A 20,268-nucleotide genomic window follows, 5' to 3' on the forward strand; every position below is an offset into this window, starting at 1 on the left:
GACGTGGTGCCATAAAGACGACCACAAGAACAAAAAATGTGGCTATTCATGCGGAAAACAGGTTTAGCGAAATATGAGTCATGCATTTTAAACAATAGATCATGTTTAATCAAGCGGAAAACCGGTTTTAGGAGAACAATAGAGCGTTCGGTAATGTTCGGAAGGGATCGGATTCTATTTTACCTGCTCTGATATAAAAATCTTATTTTCGGGGACTCGGAATTACTCGCGTTCTTACATTTGTACGTGCGTATTTTTCGAGTTTTTACGTGATCTTTGTGTTTGTGCTTTGTGTGTATTTTAACTTGTGCAATGGCTGCCCATTTTAAATCCATGTGTGCTGCGTTCGATGCTGGCTTCCTTTCCGAGGATGCCATGGTTAAGGTTTGTGAGCAGTTGCACAATATGATAACTTCCGGTGAAGTGATTCCTGAAGAAGAAGACATTGTGCACTTCCGGCGTCTTCGTGATGTGGTGGGTACCATTCAAACGCGCCTGCTTCAACAAAATGTGGTAAGTTTTTAATATTTGTACACTTATAAATTTCTAAATATAAATTTCTCTGCAGAATGCGCAGCAAGTTAATACGGGCGTCGTCCCACAGTCCCAACCCGTCGATCTTACTGTCACTGTAAGTTTATTTTAATTTAAAGTTGCTCATATTTTAATTGTAATTTTGATTGTAGAATACTTTACAACATCCGACTATGACTGCTAAAACACAGTCGCAACCACTGGACCTTACTGTAAATGTAAGTTTATATTCAATTACTCAATATTCAGATTTTAATCCCAATTTATTACAGCCCCATGTATCCAAAACGGCTTCGGAAAACGTCCTGACCCAATCGCAGCCAATGGACCTCACTGTGAAAGTAAGTTCATCTTATTTTTGTAAAGTTGTTCATATTTTAATTTGAATCATTATTCCAGAATGCACCACGACCTGCAACTTCAGGCGTAAAGCCTAATCGAAAGCGTGCTGCTCCGTGTGTAAATAATGTAAGTTGCATAATAATTTTTCAGTGTGCAAGTTCTACATGATAACGTCTTTACAGTTTCTTAATCCACAACATTCCACGTCCGGTCTACAACAAGCTACACCTACGGGATCTAATAATGTAAGTGTTTCTTTAATTATACTATACGATGAATTTAATTATTAACTTCTTTACAGATTAACTCCGAACCCTCTACTTCGGGTCTACACCAATTATCACCCCAAGTTGGCCGTGGAGTACCTCGACGTTTCTTAGTGTTGTCAGAGGGAGAGCGGGTAATAAAGAAATTCAACTTGACAGCCCAACAGTTAACTATCAAGTTTGATGATGCGGAGCCCAATGAAGCACCTCTAGAATGGCTTAAGGTATGCATACAAATCTATTTTTATTAAACTAAACTTCATTCTGTGTATTTCTGTTACAGAAATCACTGACTGCGCTTATTAATTATATAACTAAGAGGCGTAGTGTGAGTGATCGCATTGGATTAATGCTGACAAATAGCGAGTTTCCTGACAACCCTCTTGGATTTTCATTCCGCCGTATCGACCAACTGAATGCTAACGTCATGCTGAAGACCATGGACAAGGTTATGCAAAGTAATAAGGCGTTCTTCTCCAGCGATGCACTACGGGTTGACGTGAGTCTAATTACCCTCCCTAATGGCAAGGGGCGGCAACGCATGACGGGTGTTACTTTTGAGGAGTTCTCGCAGCGAAAACACGGTATCATTCTCATTAACAACAATGATACTCTGTGCCTCGCTCGTGCGCTGGTCACCGCCATAGCTTTCCGTAACAATAGCCCAGATTTACCATACCTGAAAGTTGGACATGCTCTCCAGACAGAAAAAGCCCGAGAATTGTATGCTGCGGCAGGCGTAGATTTGAGTAACGGAGGGACCATTGAGCACATACGTCAGTTCCAGAATTACCTGACGGACTTCACCATCGTCGTGTACAACCACAGATTGGGCAAGACGGTGTACTTCGAAGGACCACGAGCCCCTCAGCGTCAAGTGCTAAACCTCCTCATGGAGAATGAACATTACAATGTGATTACAAGCCTAACGTCCGCGTTTAGTTGTAGCTGAGTGAGTCGTGTCGTGTACGCATGAGTGAACGTAAGGCTCACAAAAACTGTAAGTACATTTGTCCCTGTTGTCACAACAATCCCCCGTGCAACAAGGATGTTGTGAACATTAAGTGCGCGGAGTGTAATCGCGATTTCCGTGGACAGGACTGCTATCGCTATCATAAAGACCAGAATTTATGCTCGCAAGTACGTCGATGTCGGACGTGTTTAGCGACCGTGTGGAAAAATAAGAAGCCCCACAAGTGCGGGTTCAAACTATGTGTTACTTGCAACGCAGAACGTCCCATACGTCACCTCTGTTATATGGCTAAGAATTCCCCAAACAAGAAAAAGTTAGACAAAGACTTTGTGTTTGTTTTCTACGACTTTGAGTGCCGCCAGGACGAACAGTTTGAAAACCGACCTAACACTTACGTGCATATCCCCAATCTTTGTGTCGCGCAACACGTGTGCAAGACGTGCATCGTAAACAATAAGGACATTAATATGCCTTGTGACAATTGTGGTAACCGTCAACATATATTTAAAACAGCCCCTGTCGATGAACTTTTAAGTCTGGTGTCATCATTGGCCAAGAAAAATCGTGATGTCGTGGCTATCGCGCACAACAGCAAAGGCTACGACAGTATTTTCATTTTGAAGGAGATGATGAAGACTCCCTCTGCCTGGAACCCAGAGATAATTGCGACAGGCACAAAAATTACTTCGCTCGCGTGCAATAACAACATCAGATTCATCGACAGTCTCAATTTTATACCGATTCCGTTAAGTGCTTTCCCAAAAACTTTCAATTTTGAGGGGTCAAAGGGTCACTTTCCGCACTTCTTCAACACCGTTGCTAATCAAGATTATGTCGGCCCGATGCCCGCACCCCATTTCTATGGCTGTGACGAGATGTCTGCGAAGAATCGTGAAGATTTTCTTGAGTGGTACAATGGAGAGGTAATCCGCAACGCTGTATTCGATTTCCAAGCGGAAATTGTACAATACTGCATTCAGGACGTCAACATCCTACGGCGTGCATGCGTTGAATTTTGGCACAAGTTCGTCACCGAAAACAAAGTCGACCCATTCAGAGAGTGTTGCACAATTGCCTCCGCCTGCAGTCTCGTGTTCCGAAGAAACTTTCTCCAGGAAGAGACCATAGGGCTCATCCCTCACGGCGGTTACAGAGCAAGCGATAACCAGAGTAAAGTAGCCATTAAATGGTTACTGCTATTGCAAAACCGTGAAATCCCCGATCTTCAACATGCCGGCAACACCCGAGAAGTGCGCCTAAAGGAAGGGATCATTGTGGACGGGTACTCCCAAGCAACGAACACCGTCTACCAGTTCCATGGCTGCTACTTCCACGGGTGCGAGAGATGTCACTCCGATCAGACGGCTGCGCTGAAGGGCGATAAAACGGACACGATGGGAGTGCGTCGCGAGAAGACTGAGGCGACGTCAGTACGTATTAGGGCCGCAGGTTACAATCTCGTGGAAATGTGGGAGTGCGACTTCAAGACGTACCTCATTAATAATCCGGATATAGCCGAATTTTTGGAAAACCACAACGTGGTAAAAAATGAGTCCCTAAACCCCCGAGACGGTTTCTTTGGCGGACGTACGAATGCCGTCAAGTTGTATCACAAGACCGAAGGCGATGAAGTGATAAGGTACTTGGACGTCTGCTCCCTGTACCCCTACGTCAACAAGTACGCAAAATACCCTGTAGGCCACCCGCGCGTACTTGTAACCCCCGAAGAACTTCGCACCGTCAATCTTAATTCCGTGGAAGGCATAATGAAGTGCACGGTTCTGCCGCCCCAACACCTCTACCACCCCGTGCTTCCATACCGTTGCCACGGCAAGCTCATGTTTCCGCTATGCCGCACATGTTGCGAAACGATGGAGCAGGATGAGTGTGAGCACTCTGAAGAAGAACGGAGGTTCAGTGGCACATACGTAGCCGATGAACTCCGTAAAGCCATTTCCTTGGGGTACGTAGTGGAGGACATACAAGAAGTATGGGAGTACCGTACCACCAAGTACGATAAGGCTACAAAGAGCGGGGGATTATTCACCGGCTACGTCGACAACTTTTTGAAGACGAAGCAAGAATGCAGTGGGTGGCCATCCTGGTGTGTTGACGAGGAGGCCTGTATGCAGTACCTAGCCGACTACATGGAGCACGAGGGGATCCAACTCGACCGGTCCAAGATTGCGGTGAACGCAGGGCTTCGCTACATTGCCAAACTTTTCCTCAATTCGTTTTGGGGAAAGTTTGGACAGCGCGACAATCTGACGAAAACCGCAATTGTCTCAGAGCCTGAGCAGTTTTTCCAAATGCTCACTGACCCGGCCGTGGAACTCAACTCGATCATTCCCGTGAACGACGAGACCCTCATCGTCAACTGGACACTCCCCGAAGAAGCCGTCGAACCCCTGAGGACCACCAATGTGGTGTTGGCAGCTTATACAACCGCCCATGCCCGCCTAAAACTCTACAGCTATCTCGAGCAGCTGGGTGAACGAGTCTTGTACTTTGACACCGATTCAGTCATCTTCACGGAGAACCCCGGAGAGTGGTCACCAGCTTGCGGCAACTTCTTGGGAGATATGACTGACGAGGTGGAATGCTATGGCCCCGGCAGCAGAATAGTTGAGTTTGTGAGTGGTGGACCGAAAAACTATGCGTTCAAGGTGTTTTCCCCAAGTACTAACAATTATAGTGTAGTGTGTAAGGTTAAGGGCATCTCCCTAAATTACAAAAATAGTGCTGTGGTGAATTTCGAAACAATCAAGGACGCCGTGTTGAACAATGCCCCAGAGACTTTTGTGGAGACTGATCGTCGTATAGCCAGGACTTGTACATACGACGTCATCTCCAAGCCTGAGAGGAAGCGCTATCGTGTCGCGTACACAAAGCGTCGCCGCATAGCTGTAGGCTGCGACACACTACCGTATGGTTATAAGAAGTAATTCTTTTTGATAGTTACTGTACATATTTAATTTTAAGTTGTACATATTAGTTTTTAAGTTTGTAAATACGTTCTGTGGACTAGGCCTACAGGGGAACACCACGTTAAAAAAAACGCGCCTTAACTCTACCTCCTGGGTGGTGTGGAAACGGGTTTGTATTGTATATTTTAAATTGTAATTTGCGCTTAATTTTTGATTGTAATGTTTTTTTTTTTGTTAATTGTTGCACCCTAATAAACATAATTAAAACTTGTTCATTTTCTAACTTCTATTTCAGAATAGGTAAAAGAGGGACGCAATGAGTAAGAGAGAGATAGACGCAGTGAGTAAGAGAGAAAGATAGAAAAAATTTCAAATTTCCCGCCTTTGGCGGCCATTTTGTTTTTCCGCCATTTTGTTTTCAATTAGAGTTACCTGTGTGTAATTATTACATATGTGTAATTATTCTTGATTATACGATCAATTTAAATTAATCGATAAATTAATTAGATCAATCAAACCGCGAATTAAATTAATCGGACAGCGGATTAAATTAATCAAATCCACAAATTAAATTAATTAGAGGAAATTCCGAGAAATCAAACCGCGAATTAAATTAATTGGACCGCGGATTAAATTAATCAAACCGCGAATCAAATTAATTAGATCAATCAAACCCCGAATTAAATTAATTAGATCAATCAAAACGACGATTAAATTAATCAAGCCGCGAATTAAATTAATCGATTACGTCATCGCTCTTATCAAATGTCAATAAAGACCAAAATCCCACAGTTTTTAATCAATTAATCAAATCAAACTCCAAATTTCCCCCCTCCACCCTCGAAAACACCCCTCGTCCACGGGGGCGAACCCGCGAATCAATTTAATTGACCTTGATTGACCCCGCGAATAAAATCCAAGATGGCGGCAAAGTGCACGACTTCTACTCGGGTCTGCATTTAGCAAATAAGTTGAGAGGTCTGCATTTAGCAAATAAGTTGAGAGGTGTTCACATACATTTTCAAAACCAAAAAATGAAAGTTAAATTAGTTACTCAGCTTTTATCACGTTCAGTAGCTGTTGCATTGAGTATTTGCAAAGATAAATTACAGATGCAAGAATTTAAGGAGTCAACAGGAACTATTACGTTTTTAGATAATTTCAATAATTTATTTGATATAATGAATAGCAGAAGTATCAAGCAATTTGATTTCAAAAAGCCAATAAATGCAAACAATTTTGAATATTTATTTAATGAGCTTGACAAACTACAAAAGTATATTCAAGGATTAAAGTTTGATTTGATCAGTACAAGTTCTGTGATATATTCAAATCGAAGGACTGGATTTCTTGGTTTTATGATTTGCATTGAATCACTAAAATTAATGGTACATGAAATGATTTTATCAAAGAAATTATTGGCTTATATACCCACATACAAGATGTCTCAAGATCATGTTGAACTTTTTTTCTCAGCCATAAGGGCCCACACTGGATTTAATAATAATCCCACAGCTCGTCAGTTTAAATCTGCGTTCAAAAAATTGCTAATTCAAGCAGAATTTAAAAACTCGAGTAATGGAAATTGTGTTCCTTTAGAGTGCTTTAGTATTTTACATTGTTCTAGTACACGTGAAAGTACCAGAGCAGTAGAGATTATTAACGAAACATGCTTTAAAAAAAATACATACAGATGGTAAGTTGATAAGTCGCTTTTCCACTTTAATGTTTGCTAAATTTTTAGATGATTTGGATGTCTACGATGATATTACGGATCACAATTACGTTCAACTTCCAGGACAATTAACAGAATTTACAAAACAAATAGTTGCCTATATGGGAGGATTTGTTGTGAGAAAGTTGTTAAAAAAAATTAAATGTGAAGAGTGTATTGAAGCATTAACGTCTTCAGTACAAAATGTCCCCTTGATTGCACTGAGAGATAAAGGTGGTTTAATATCTCCATCCGATGATGTAATAAACATATGTATGACTTCTGAAACTATTCTTAAAAGAGCACTAGAAGAAAGTGGTGGAAAAATGTTGTTGAAAAAATTTTCATGTTTATTCCTTGTTGGAAAAGTTTTAAAGGTTTATTTAAATAAACCAATATTTATTGGTCTCTCAGATCATGTATTAAGCCACATTGCCATTGAAAATCATGTCATACAATTAATACGTGCAGTTGCAGAATCTTACATTGTAGTTCGTTTACATTATGTATCAAAAAGATATACAGACACCACTAATTCAAAGCGACAGGTATATAACAAATTAATTTTGTTTCAAGGCTGTTAGATTTTAAGTTAAGTATATTTATTGCATCCGTGTTTAAAATTTATTTTAAAAAAGATATATGCTTCTTTAAATAAAAAAAATTGTTACCGAAAGCTTATTTTTCCCATTGATGTAAGTTGAAAAGTGTTCATAGTATCACAAGTTGCCTAACCTAAACGAGGTTCCCCTCTCACACTTCATGGCTACAAGGTCAAATCCCCCAAACTTGAGCAATGCTCCCTCTGTTTCATTCTATACTCTAAGGGTGACACAGCAACATAACCTTAAATGCATAGTACAGAGTCGCGCCAAGGTCGTATTTCTGTACCAACCGTATAATTTCAAATAAACTGTTTTTAACTTATAACAACACATCCCATTTAAATATTTAGGTTGGTACGTGAAATTATTCCAGTAATGACGTGCAACGGAAAACTTGTTATTTTACCTATTACCCGATTTTTTGTAGTATTCTTATTGTATATTTTATTGAAAACTATTGACTTGCAACTTAAAAACTACCTACACAAAGGATACGTTACATATATATAAATATTTGCAGAAGTTCTAAAAAGGAAAGTTACATAAAAAATGTAAAAAAGTAAACTAAATTTAGATTGGTAATCGCTGGTAGATGGCACATTATCATTATTACATTACAGACAATATAAAAAATATTTGGACAAGTTATATAGAGGAAGATTGGTCAAAGTTGAATAATATTGGGGAAGTGTATTAGGTACATCATTAATAGTATAGGTTGAAGTATGGGCTACGTTTCTTTGATTATTAGACCAAAACGTGATCGTCTTTTGGTCAGTGAGAGCTGTGTCATCCTATAATGTATTCATTACTGCCCTTTTCAAAACTTGCGTAATCAATGTTTCAGCGTACATTTTCTGGGAGTTGTCTTTGACACTTCAGTTTTTTGCCCACATATGTACCAAATGCATCGCTATCATCCAAAACTTCATTGTTGCCACTTGTCAAGGCACTGGTGCATGCTTTTAGAAAATCCCGATGTTCGTTTGTATATTTCTTGTTGTGCCTTTTTGCGGTTCGCCTAGCTTCTGTAATAAATGAAGTACTGATACTTGGCGTTGTTGATGCACATGAACTTGCAACCTCTAATGAATTATTTTTATTTCTTTGGATTAGTTCTCTTCTACAAAAGAAGAATACAAGGAAATTGCTAAAGGATTTGAAGAGGCCTGTCACATACGAAGGAATGAGATAACCACCAGTCGCCTTTGTGGCCGAAAACGTGTAATTAACATAAAGTTAATTAATGTAACGAGTTCATGAGCTTCCGTTTGGCCTTTTGAGTATGTATAATTAGCATGCACTAATTAAATGAGTTACAGTAAAGAAGCACCTACCGAGGAGATTTTGGTTGTCAAATTAGGCACGCTTAATTAAAGAATCGATTGCCAGATGTTCGGGAATTTTAGCACGAACAGAAGCCGAGTAATTAATTAAAAATCGAATTTGATTGGTTTCGATTTCGTATTGAATGCGAGTTGGAGTTCCACTTCTACCGAGTTGGGTTGGGTTGCCGTTTTCTACTGCCGACTACCGCTTAATAAATTATCATACTTTGTGTATTAATACTAAGTTAATATATTATATTAAAATAGACTCAAATAATAATTCCACTAATTGGTCTTTAATTCTTCCAGCTCACCGGCTATCCGCGAGCCGCCCAAGTTAGCCGCAGTGCAGGAAAACTACTCTTTAGGTACACATAATTTACTTATTTATCACACGAAAAATAAAAAAGTAAATACCTATACCCCTTTAAAAAAACAAAATGTGAGGTTATAAAAAATATACAACTAGCGGTTGAATTGTTAAACGGAACCTGCACCGACAGTTCATTTCAACCTGTGGTTAAGCGTCCGGTTAATGCCAACTGAACTTGGTGCAACACAACTTTACACTGAACCGACAGTTGGATTTCACTTTATACAACCAAAATGCAGAAATAGGTTTAGCGCTAGACGTCGATCTGTGCTCACGTATTTGACGTACCTATGATTTTTTCAAATAACAGAAATGTAGTGTGGTGATTGTTCAATTAATAAGTTTATCTCTAAACATCCACCCATCAATTGTTAAATTCAAATTTACCTGAGTCTTATCTAGGTAAACCAAGTTTATTTTCAAACGTCGTTTAACTGTAGTTATAGCGACAGTTTTATGAAGGTTTAAGTGTCACTTTTTTGACACCTATTTTGAGCGGCGTATAAGTGTTATACTCCCGGCGGCGTATAACATTTATACGCCACTCTAGTGAAAACAAAATACACACTTAGCATTTACGTCCACTAACTTTATATTTCTATTTATCAAATCAAACAAAACTATAGGCACCTTTTCTGAAGAAAATTATTCTACTTGATGTTAAAATTAAACGTGCAATTATTTAAAGTGGCATTTTGTAACATTGCGCTTGTATTAGATTCTGAAATCTTCCCGAAATCTTTATGAATTTTCACTGTATCATGCAAAAGGATCTTGGTGGCAATGTCTTCTTTATTCTATAACGATTCTTGGATATGTACCCTGCAGGAACTGTATCAGATTTCCATCCTCCATGTCTGTGTTAAACAGATAATGTCACCTCTGCAATCTGCCAACACAGTTAAGAAATGACCAGTATATTCCTTCCCATTTGGCATCTTGAAGTATATAGGATCCTCTCGGTACCGTAGACGGTAGATAACTGCTTTACAAAAACTAAAATTGTCAAGTTTACTTTAGTCAAATTGTCAGTTTGAGTTATACTGTAGTCATGGATACAACGCAATGTTATGCTGATATTCGGCCCTATGCTGTATCACTATCGTTAAGAATAACGATATCGTTATGCGGCGTTACCATAATTTTTTAAAAATCGGTATGCTGTATCACTCGTAGCAAGTGTGGGATAACGATTATCGTAATTCTCTATCGTTATTTTGCAACCATAACCAGAAAAACTTAACGACAGGGTTCATGCTACCCGTTTGGGGCGTAACGGTCCTGTCAGCGATTCGTTTGGAGTTTAAGCGGGTGTTAAAGAGAAAGAAAATGAATAATTTTCAAGGATTTTTGCAAGTAGCTTTGTTTGGGCAATTGGAAAATGTAATAAGGAGGTGAGTTCTGTGCCTTTTAATACTCGTAGATTATGTTTTTATTGAGACATGAGGAAAACATCCAACGAAGAATTTTACGAGGCAACAGCGATCCGTTTCAGCTGGGTGAAATTGATTTTCAAAAAAATTTTCGAGAATCTGTAAGGCAGTATTTGGTGGTCCATTTCCGCTGGCAAACTCCTGCCACAAATGTTTGATTTTGTTTGCCTCCAACGGTTTTGTCTTTCCGTGGAGGATTATGTTATTACTTTCAATAAAATATAACAAGTCCTCAAATTGTTTCCTAGTGGTTTTTCTCCGCCTCTTATTATTCTCTTCGACATTCGCCATGTCGTGAAAAAACAACTAGGTATAGGTACACGTACAATTAATAATACAAATAATTTTAAAGAAACGTCTGCATTTCCAAATCTGGCGGGCATTTGTTTAAAGATAAAGCGCGCACCACAACGCCCTCTTATATTTTATCGCTGTGGTATTTCACTCTTACACGCACTGCCGTTGCGCAGCGTTCCTTGTCTTCTAGAATGTGACACTTTTTTCCGAAATAGCCACTGCGAGATACCGGACAACGTTACGATACCGTTAAAATATTGATACAGCATATCGCGTTTATCGATAGTCGTTGTGGTCATCATAACCTTTGATCGTTAATCTGCGATAACGATTGATCGTATAGAATAACGAGAGTGATACAGCATAGGATTGATTATTTGCGGTACCTATTGAGCAGGGTCTATATACTTAAACGGGTTACCTCAATCCCACCAACCAATTACAGCTGGCGCGCAAAATGACGTCAGCCGTAGACTCATTCCGTCCTTTTCCTTCTCGCGATATTAATGGTTTGCATCCTTTTTGTACACACAGTACAAATGGAAATAAACATTCTATTTATTTAAATGTAAAACAAAGTTACAATTAAGTTAACTTAACACTGGCCCTAATGGGGTTAATATTATTCCTAACAATGAATATAGGTACTAATACAAATTAGATTATGGAATTAAGAATATACCTATGTATAGAGTTCAGTGCTATGATGTACAGCAGTAAGTGCCTAAAATAAATACAATGTATGACTTAAAATTTAAGAACACAACTTTTTCATTTTTTTTTGTGTTACATTAACATATTTTCTTTTGAATGAATTTTCCTTCTTTTTTAAGTTTAAATATTTTATTCTAATGAATGTTCGTTGGAGGAAAAAGGTCTTTAAAATTTCTTCTGGTACAGACGGGTATTTTTTCTTTCCAACATCAACCAGTCGTTTAGTTACATTGTTTCCTTTTCTAAATGTATCTTTATGAAATTTGTTATATAAGGAATCTAACAATTTGATTTCCGATGACCATTTCTCTGACGGAACAGTTAAACCACCATGAGATAAATGCTGCACCCACTGTGGAATGACATAGTCGTGATCTCCAGTCTTCACAGCATAAGAATAATTTCCCATTTCAGGATATTTATTTTTGTATTTTCTCGCAATCCATCCAGCCATATAATTAAAACCGTCAGCTTCACTTTGCGAATTAACTGAGTTGTGGCTGCCTAGAACATCTGAAGGTGATGATAAGATATCTTCCGAACCAGATGTATCGTCGAGCATGTTGTCCGCTTCAGAATCTACGGAAACACCGCATTTTAAAATGACTTTCGCCACAATGTACTCGTCTTGTTCACCCTGAGCGAGAGTATTTAAATTTTTTTGGGTAATACCTGGATTTTTCCCTGTAAATATTAAATTTACGTTATTCTAAATGTACCTACACATTTTTTTTGCTTACCTAAAATAATCATTCGGGTGCGATAAATGGCGTCTAAAGGTGATGGATGATCGTTAAGACCTCCACGGCCTCGTATTTGGGAAAAGAAATTTTCCAAAGCATCTTGGTTTAATCTGTGAGTTAGTAAATACTTCACATCTAGCTTTCTTTTCATATCAGTAAAAAGCTGCTTAGTAGATAATATTGAAACTAACATTGCTTTCTGAAACGTCTGCAAAACATTTTTGGAGTTACATCTCATGCCTTCTATTACTTGATATGTTTGATCCAAAATAGAATTTTGTAAATCAAGATGCAACCCATATGGCCTTTTTGATAAAATTGGTGCTGTTGTTGTATAAGAGTTCATAACATCAAACCAATTATTTATTAGTTTTATAAAGTTCCCTGCATCAACAGCTAATTTTTTATCTGGTCCAGGTGTGTAATGCACCAACGCTGTAGCCGTTGTGTTAGAAAAAATTTCTGCAGCCAAACGAACATTTTGGCGCTGTACCCCTGCACATTCCACATGAATATTTGTTAACCTATGGCATGAATTCACTTCTGTGTCAGTTGATTCAATGAGGTGCTTTATAGGTTGTACACTAATTTTGGTACCGTCAGACAAAACAAACCCGGTATCCACAAGCCAATTTCTTGTAAGTTTTAAAAGATGTGGAACGTCAGGAAAGTAGTAAATATTTTCATTTGTAACTGGATGTTTGAAAAAGTTAGAATCCTTAGTTATTCCCAATTCCTTCCACAATCCAATGTTACCTCCACCGCAGTCCGAAACACAACCAACTACTGAATAAGATATATCATTTAGCTTTCGAATTATGTCCAATAAAATTTCTTGTGTCATTTTTTGGTCAAATCCTAAATAGATAGGCTGCTTCCATGATGAAAACAATCCACGAATTAAGACAACCTGCATTTGGGAATGCGGACCCAGTACTTCATCCGCTTTTCTATCATATTCGTAAACTGAATTGACTTTAACTTCATCAAACTGAATAATGCACACTTTCTCGAACTCTGTTAAATTATTTCCACCTATTTCTAAAAACTTGAGGACATTCATTAATAGGCCTTGACGTAAATCCAACCGTGACGCCCATCTCTGTAAAGACGAGATCCCAGGCAAGGGATACTTAAGAGTTTCTCTAAGATAGGTGTAGCACCGTTTACTAAAATATCTTATCGCAAATGCTTTCGATATATCATCACTTCTCCAGACAATCTTTTTCTTCTTACCTAATACTAAATCCAGTTGGGACTTACTCAGGAAACCATTTAATGCCTTTTCAATATTTAATCTGAAGGACTGCTCACCTTCCAAAGCATTGTTTGTTTTAAGTAGCCGTTTTTCTAACAATTTAATGTTGTTTAATGCTTCGGTAAGTAATTGTTCCTTAACGGACAAAAGCTTTTGCATTTCACTTTTTTCTTGCAGTAGTTGGTTGCATTTTGATAATAGATCTTCATATTGCGCTTCCTTATTATTGTGTGACACGTTTTCAGTTGTAGACTGAGAAACCTGCTTGTCGACATCAATTGAATCTACAACACTGTTTGCATCGTTCAGTAATTCCTCAACTATTTGTTTGTTTCTCCGTCTTTCTGCACGTTCGTATCGAGGATTAGTGATGGAGCACTGTGGTAAACTCGGTAACTGTTTTGTGGGTACAGCTGTAAATAAATGTAGTAAAAAGTGTGCTATTAATATTGTATTTAGTATAGCTGTACCTGTAGATTTTAGTTTTCGTTTTAATGGCGATCCCAACATCTCGCCTTTTAAATCTCTTTCATAATCTTCATCGGTGAAATGCTCTGAACAAATGTGGCAACTTCGAATATTCCATTGTCCATCTCTTCGGCACTTCTGGGCCCAAATTTTTGCAGTTACTACATCCTTAGGGAATCTATGATATTTGATATCCTTTCCTTCTTTCTTGGATTTTTCTAGACTGTTTTTACAGGTAGCAACTGTACATCTCGTTCCAGTCATTCTGATAAAACAGAATATGTCATTCAATGAGGAAACTCTGTAACATTTGTGTTAGTGAATTAAGACGTTGTGTAACTCCTGTTTACTTACCCTATAGTTATATTTTGAAGGAATGGATTACTATAAATGTATAGTAAATAAAAATGGAACAAATGTTACACTGAATGAATCACTACCTGCAAAGAACGAAATTAAAAGGAAAAAATTCGTATTATTAATGTAAAGATATTACCACCGTTTATTTTACGCCTTCATTTGTATTCTCCGCGAACTGATATTTTAAACTTTACAGTAAATAGAAATACAGCAAAAACTAGACAATATGATAGAAAGAAATACATAAACAACTAACACATTATCAAGACTTCATTGCACTAAGCAATGCCAATAACAACTGGAGGGAATGAGACAGACACAGATTTCAGGTGTCGGAAGGGAGATAACGCGAGTCTACGAACGACGTCATACAACCGCGCAGTTCCCCCCTAGCGCGTCGTCCATAAGTTGCTTATTGAGGTAACCCGTTTAAGTATATAGACCCTGCCTATTGAGTGCATCTTTACCTATTTCCTACATTATATGTAAATGGCGTTTGAAAATAAAATATAGTATTTCATTCGAAGTATAAGTTACTTTATGTGACTCGTATGAATTTAACTTTAAACTTTCATACTCAGTCACATAAAGTGTTGTAACATCTAACCCACCATTGTAACCCTTAAGGGGTGTTTTCTCTGGGTATTGGTAGCAAAAGGTGTTATTGAGTAGGGATTTCAATAATGCACGCTAGGGAATGCTAGGGAGTACCTGGGCTATATTGAAGTAACTTCCAAAACGTTTACAGGGGTATTAAAACAACAACATAAAGAAATTTTCAAGGTAGAAAGAGGAAACGCAGGGACCAATTACAATTTACAATACCAATGAAAACTAATAAACTTTGGGATGCATTTCATGATGTATAATACTTCTCCCATTTTTGCTGCTATATATCCAAGTTCTTGTTTTATAAGTGTGCTGATTGAATTTGGTGTGAGTGGTGCTAAACTTAATCGATTCCTTATTATTTCTCTATGGAGTTCACATCGTCGGTGGGCTGTGTTCCTGTAGACCTTGTTTATTTCTCGTTTGTTGCTTTGTTCGACGTATAACAGTTTGCTGTTTATGTAGCTGAACATGTTTGTATTTTGCGGAATGAGATTGCTTCTTGCCAAAAGTTGGGTTGTCGAATTTGTTTTGATGATAATGATGATTTGGGGATGTTCCGTGTACCATCCATTGGCGTCGCATATGATAGCTTTACTTTTAAGTGCAAAGGCGAAAATTTTTTCTTCTTGGTCTACTATGATTAATTTTTAAGGTTAGTATCCCCGAGAGTAGTTTCATTTTCTATAATGAATAACGTAATTAAAATCTGACTGTAAATAATAAAATATAATAAAATGAAACGATGAAGTATAGGTACCTACTTATTTAATTACAATTAATTTGACTTAAGTAACATAGTATAAGTATAATTATTTATTATAAAAATTTGTTAGTTTGTATAACAAGTTAGTTGTTAGATTGTGTTTGTAATTTACAATATTAGTTTTCTAACATCCAAATTGTTAAATGTTCTTGACTGGTACTAGTTAGCTCACTCCGTACATAACTAGTATTCCTTTAACTCAACTATGAAATTGAATTTTGTTGATGCTTTTTATCAATTTTATAGTATTTTTTTTGGAAATTTTGAAAAATTAGGAAAAAATTTTGGTATGTGGTTTAATTTTAATATCTCCTTCTATTCGATCTTCTTACTCCCTGAGAATATCTAGATCCATAATTGTTTATATCTCTAAACTGTCTGTAATTTTCCCGCAATAAATTTTGAGTTTGTCTGTTAACCTGTCCGTATACTTCTCTTCTTTTTGTTGGTCTCCAATTGTGTAAGGGTGAAGCCTTTCTTTTCTTGTCTGGGATTCTATTAAAATTTCTCCTTGGGGTATATTGATTTTGGAACCTACTTTGTCCTAATAGTATGTGTGAAGCTATGTTTAACGGGTCGTTATTGTAATTATCATTAGTGTAAGGTTGTGGCCAAAGTTCGTCAAATGTATTAAAATGTTTTCTGTTTTGTGTTGTTAATATTTGGTTTTGGTTTGGGGTTTGGTAAAATGGCTTTAGTCGATTTCTATGAATTACCAATTCTTTTGTTTTGTTTACTAATTTGACTCTATAGTTTACATCGCTTAAAATTTCTATGACTCTATATGGTCCTGTCCATGGTTTGTGTAGTTTTTTCGCTGTGCCTACCTGAATTGCTGGTTCGTAAACGTAAACTAAGTCTCTGTTGTGTTGTCAGGGAAACACAACCACGTGTCGCGATTGAATAATACTCTGTATTACTTCAACTACTCTAGCTCGACTTTATTGTAACAGACTACATTCTACTACCATATCTAAGCAAGAACTAACACTAGCATATCTAAGCACACCCACCATTCTCTTAACGCGCGCGCACTCCCGCCAAATACATAACACTCCTCCCCCCTAGCTTTCAAGCACATCATCGGCTAAACGTAAGGGTCTTTTGCGCACTCGTTTCCCTACTGCCTGCTCACTCACATCACTTTGTGTCTCTACGATGTTCTCCTTCGGGATTCCCTCGTTGTCTGGTACGCTGCTGCAAGGAATGTTCTCCGATGTCTCCGATGAGGTTCTTCTCGGTGGATAGTCGGTGCTGGATGACGATGGTGCCCCACGATCTCTGATCTGATCCACATGTCGACGTACCATTTTCCCCTCGGTGTCCTTGGTCTCGTACGAAATTGGCCCAGTCGATCTAACAATAGTGGCAGGAACCCATTTTCTAGCTTCACCATACCCCCTAATGAAGACGTCCTGTTCCGCTTCAAATTGTCTGGGAGCTTTCGTGGTCCCGGCCTGCTTTTCTTGTTTCTGCTGCATTGATTGTACAAAATCTGGTCGGACTCGATCCAAACAAGTACGTAGTTTTCGTTTCTGTAACAGTTCCGCTGGACTCACCCCTGTCATGGCACATGGTGTGGTGTGTTGGCCCAGCAAGAATCTGGAGATTTTCAGCGACCAATCTCCCTCCCCCAATTTCGCCAAATTTAGCTTGGTAAACTGCACCATTCTTTCGGCTTGGCCGTTTGACGAAGGGTGATACGGTGCCACGCATACCTGTCGAATTCCGTTCTTCCTAAGGAATTCTGCAAATTCGGAAGATGTGAATGCTGTCCCATTGTCGCTGACTACTACATTAGGCAGCCCATGTGTGGCAAAGATTTCTCGAAGCGCGCAAATCGTAGCCCCCGAGGACACAGACGGCACTTTTTTTACCTCGAGCCATTTCGAATACGAGTCTACCACAATTAAGAAATTTTGTCCCTTTATTGGACCTGCATGGTCCACGTGAATTCGCGACCATGGGTCCAGAAGCCCACTCCCATGGGTGAATTGGCGCACGCGGCGGCGCATGACCAACTACCTGGCACTTTTTACACTCTTTCACAATTTTCTCGATGTCCTGGTCCAAACCTGGCCACCACATGTAACTACGAGCAAGCGCTTTCATCCGCACAATACCTTGATGGGTCGCGTGCAATAATTCAACGGCTTGTTGTCGCGCTTTCTCAGGTATTACTACCCTTGAACCCCACAGAACACAGTTTTTATATACTGACAATTCCGCGCGTTTGTTCCGAAATGGTATATATTCAGGTGGAATGTCACTAGGCCACCCTTTAAGCAGCCAATCACGCACTCGCGAAAGAATTAAGTCTTTACCGGTTAGCTTCTCGACTTGTTCTGCATTAAGAATCTTCTCTGGCATCATTTCAATCATCAGGACGTCCCCCAAACCCTCAGGATCCGCCCCGATTGATGACACTGGTAACCGGCTTAACGCGTCAGCATGCTGAATTTTCGCCCCCGGTCGATACTCTAACTCGTACTGGTAGTTGGCTAAGAATAAAATCCACCTTAGCATTCGCGGTGATAATATCCCGGGAGTCGGTTTCGTCGCTCCCAATAGCCCCAATAACGGTTTGTGGTCCGTGATAATTGTAAATTCCCTGCCATATAGGTATTTGTGGAATTTTTTTATTCCTGCGATGATGGCAAATGCCTCTCGATCTAGCTGTGCATAGTTTCGCTGCGTGGCTGACAGTGTTTGGGAATGAAAAGCAATTGGAGCTTCCACTCCCCCCGGCATGATGTGACTTAAAACAATACCAACCCCCCAAGGTGATCCATCGCAAACCATCACCAGTGGTAACTCGAGGTTGTAGTGAACCAACAAGGAATCTGATGTAACTAGGCTTTTTACAGATTCAAAAGCAATTTTGTGAATACCTGTCCACTCCCAAGGTTTGTCCTCATCAAGCAATCGATGCAATGGCTCGACTATGTCAGCTTTGCCCTTGAGAAAGGTATGATAAAAATTCAGCAAACCTAAAAATGCTTGCAGCTCCTTTTTACATGTAGGTTCTGGAGTGACCCATATTGCCTTCACTTTCTCCTGGGTCGGTCGAAATTCTGGTAAACTACGAAAACCCGCCATTTATTCCGATTTACCGTGATCCCCTCTCGTCGCCAATTGTTGTGTTGTCCGGGAAACACAACCACGTGTCGCGATTGAATAATACTCTGTATTACTTCAACTACTCTAGCTCGACTTTATTGTAACAGACTACATTCTACTACCATAGCTAAGCAAGAACTAACAAACACTAGCATATCGGAGCACACCCACCACTCTCTTAACGCGCGCGCACTCCCGCCAAATACATAACAGTCTCCTACATTAAATTTGAGAATTTTTGATTTTTTGTTGTAATGTTTTGTGTATTTTTCTGTGGCCTTTTTATTATTTTCTCTGGCTTCTCTAAATGCTATATTTAATCTAGTTAAAACTTCTGAACAATAATTTGAATCTATGTCGTATTTTTTCCTAATTGGCTCTAGGGTCTTGTCTATTGGAAATTTTGGGTCTCTACCATAAATTAAAAAATAAGGACTAAAATTTGTTGAACTATGAATAGTGAAATTATGGGACATTTCGAAGTATGGGCTAAATTGATCCCAATCTGTTTGATGTTTGTTTACATAATGACTTAAGAAATTTTTTATATCTCGGTGTACTCGTTCGAGTGCCCCGTTTCCCATTGCATGATAACCTGTGGTTTGCAATTTTATTATGCCTAATTCTTTACATAATTCTTTCATTAAATTTGAAATGAAATTTGCTCCTTGATCTGTTAATAATTTTTCAGGGGTTCCGTGACGAGTTATAACTTTTATTATGAAAGCTTTTGCAATGGACTCTGTTTTTTGATTTGGCAATGGTGTTAATTCTACGTATTTTGAAAAATGATCTATAAAAGTTAAAAGATATTTGTTACCTTCGTCTGTCGTTGGTAATGGACCTACAATATCTAAAGATACTCTTTGGAATGGATAGTTTAATTCTGGAAAATGTTGTAAAGGTGCTCTAGATAAATGTGGTGATGTTTTTCTCCTATTACATTCATGGCATCTCGTAACAAAGTCTGTTATATGTTTCGTCATGTTAGGCCAGTAACATCTATGCTTAATAGTTGAAAGGGTTTTAGCTATTCCTTGGTGTCCGAAAATAGGTAGTGAGTGGTAATCATTTATAATTTTTAATATTAACGAATTTGGTATTACTAATCTATCCTGAACGTTTTCATTCTTGAAAATCATTTTGTCTGCGTCTAAGTAAAAGTCGTTGTCTCCTGACTGAATTTTCTGAATAATAGTTTGACAGTACGTATCTTTTTGTTGTTCTCTAAGTATTGATTCCCTATCACAAATCGGAATGATTTCGTCTAGTTTGTTTTGTCTAGTTATTGCATTTATTTGGTTATCTGTCCGTTTGTCATCCGTGCTAGTTGTTGATTCAAAAGCTCTACTTAAACCGTCTGCGTTTCCGTGAAGTTTACCTTGTCGATGTATAATATCGAAGTCATATTCTGAAATTAATAATGACCATCTTAGTA

General features: G+C 38.5%; 2 protein-coding genes across 2 annotated transcripts; both read left to right on the forward strand.

The window, feature by feature from the left end:
• Window positions 1-36: 36 nt before the first annotated feature.
• Window positions 37-2,094, forward strand: LOC116182570 (the record flags this gene model as incomplete). The annotated part of the gene is given in 8 exon segments (XM_031503104.1): window positions 37-513; window positions 569-631; window positions 687-752; window positions 807-875; window positions 934-1,002; window positions 1,059-1,121; window positions 1,178-1,366; window positions 1,426-2,094. Coding segments are annotated over 8 exon segments (1,389 nt in total).
• Window positions 2,095-2,114: 20 nt separating this feature from the next.
• Window positions 2,115-5,060, forward strand: LOC116182571. The gene has a single exon (XM_031503105.1). The coding sequence runs from the start codon at window positions 2,115-2,117 to the stop codon at window positions 5,058-5,060; it is 2,946 nt and encodes a 981-aa protein (XP_031358965.1).
• Window positions 5,061-20,268: the final 15,208 nt, after the last annotated feature.

Source organism: Photinus pyralis, unplaced genomic scaffold, assembly GCF_008802855.1.
Source record: "Photinus pyralis isolate 1611_PpyrPB1 unplaced genomic scaffold, Ppyr1.3 Ppyr1.4_unclustered_Scaffold5980, whole genome shotgun sequence".
In the NCBI taxonomy this organism is placed as follows: Eukaryota; Metazoa; Arthropoda; class Insecta; order Coleoptera; family Lampyridae; genus Photinus; species Photinus pyralis.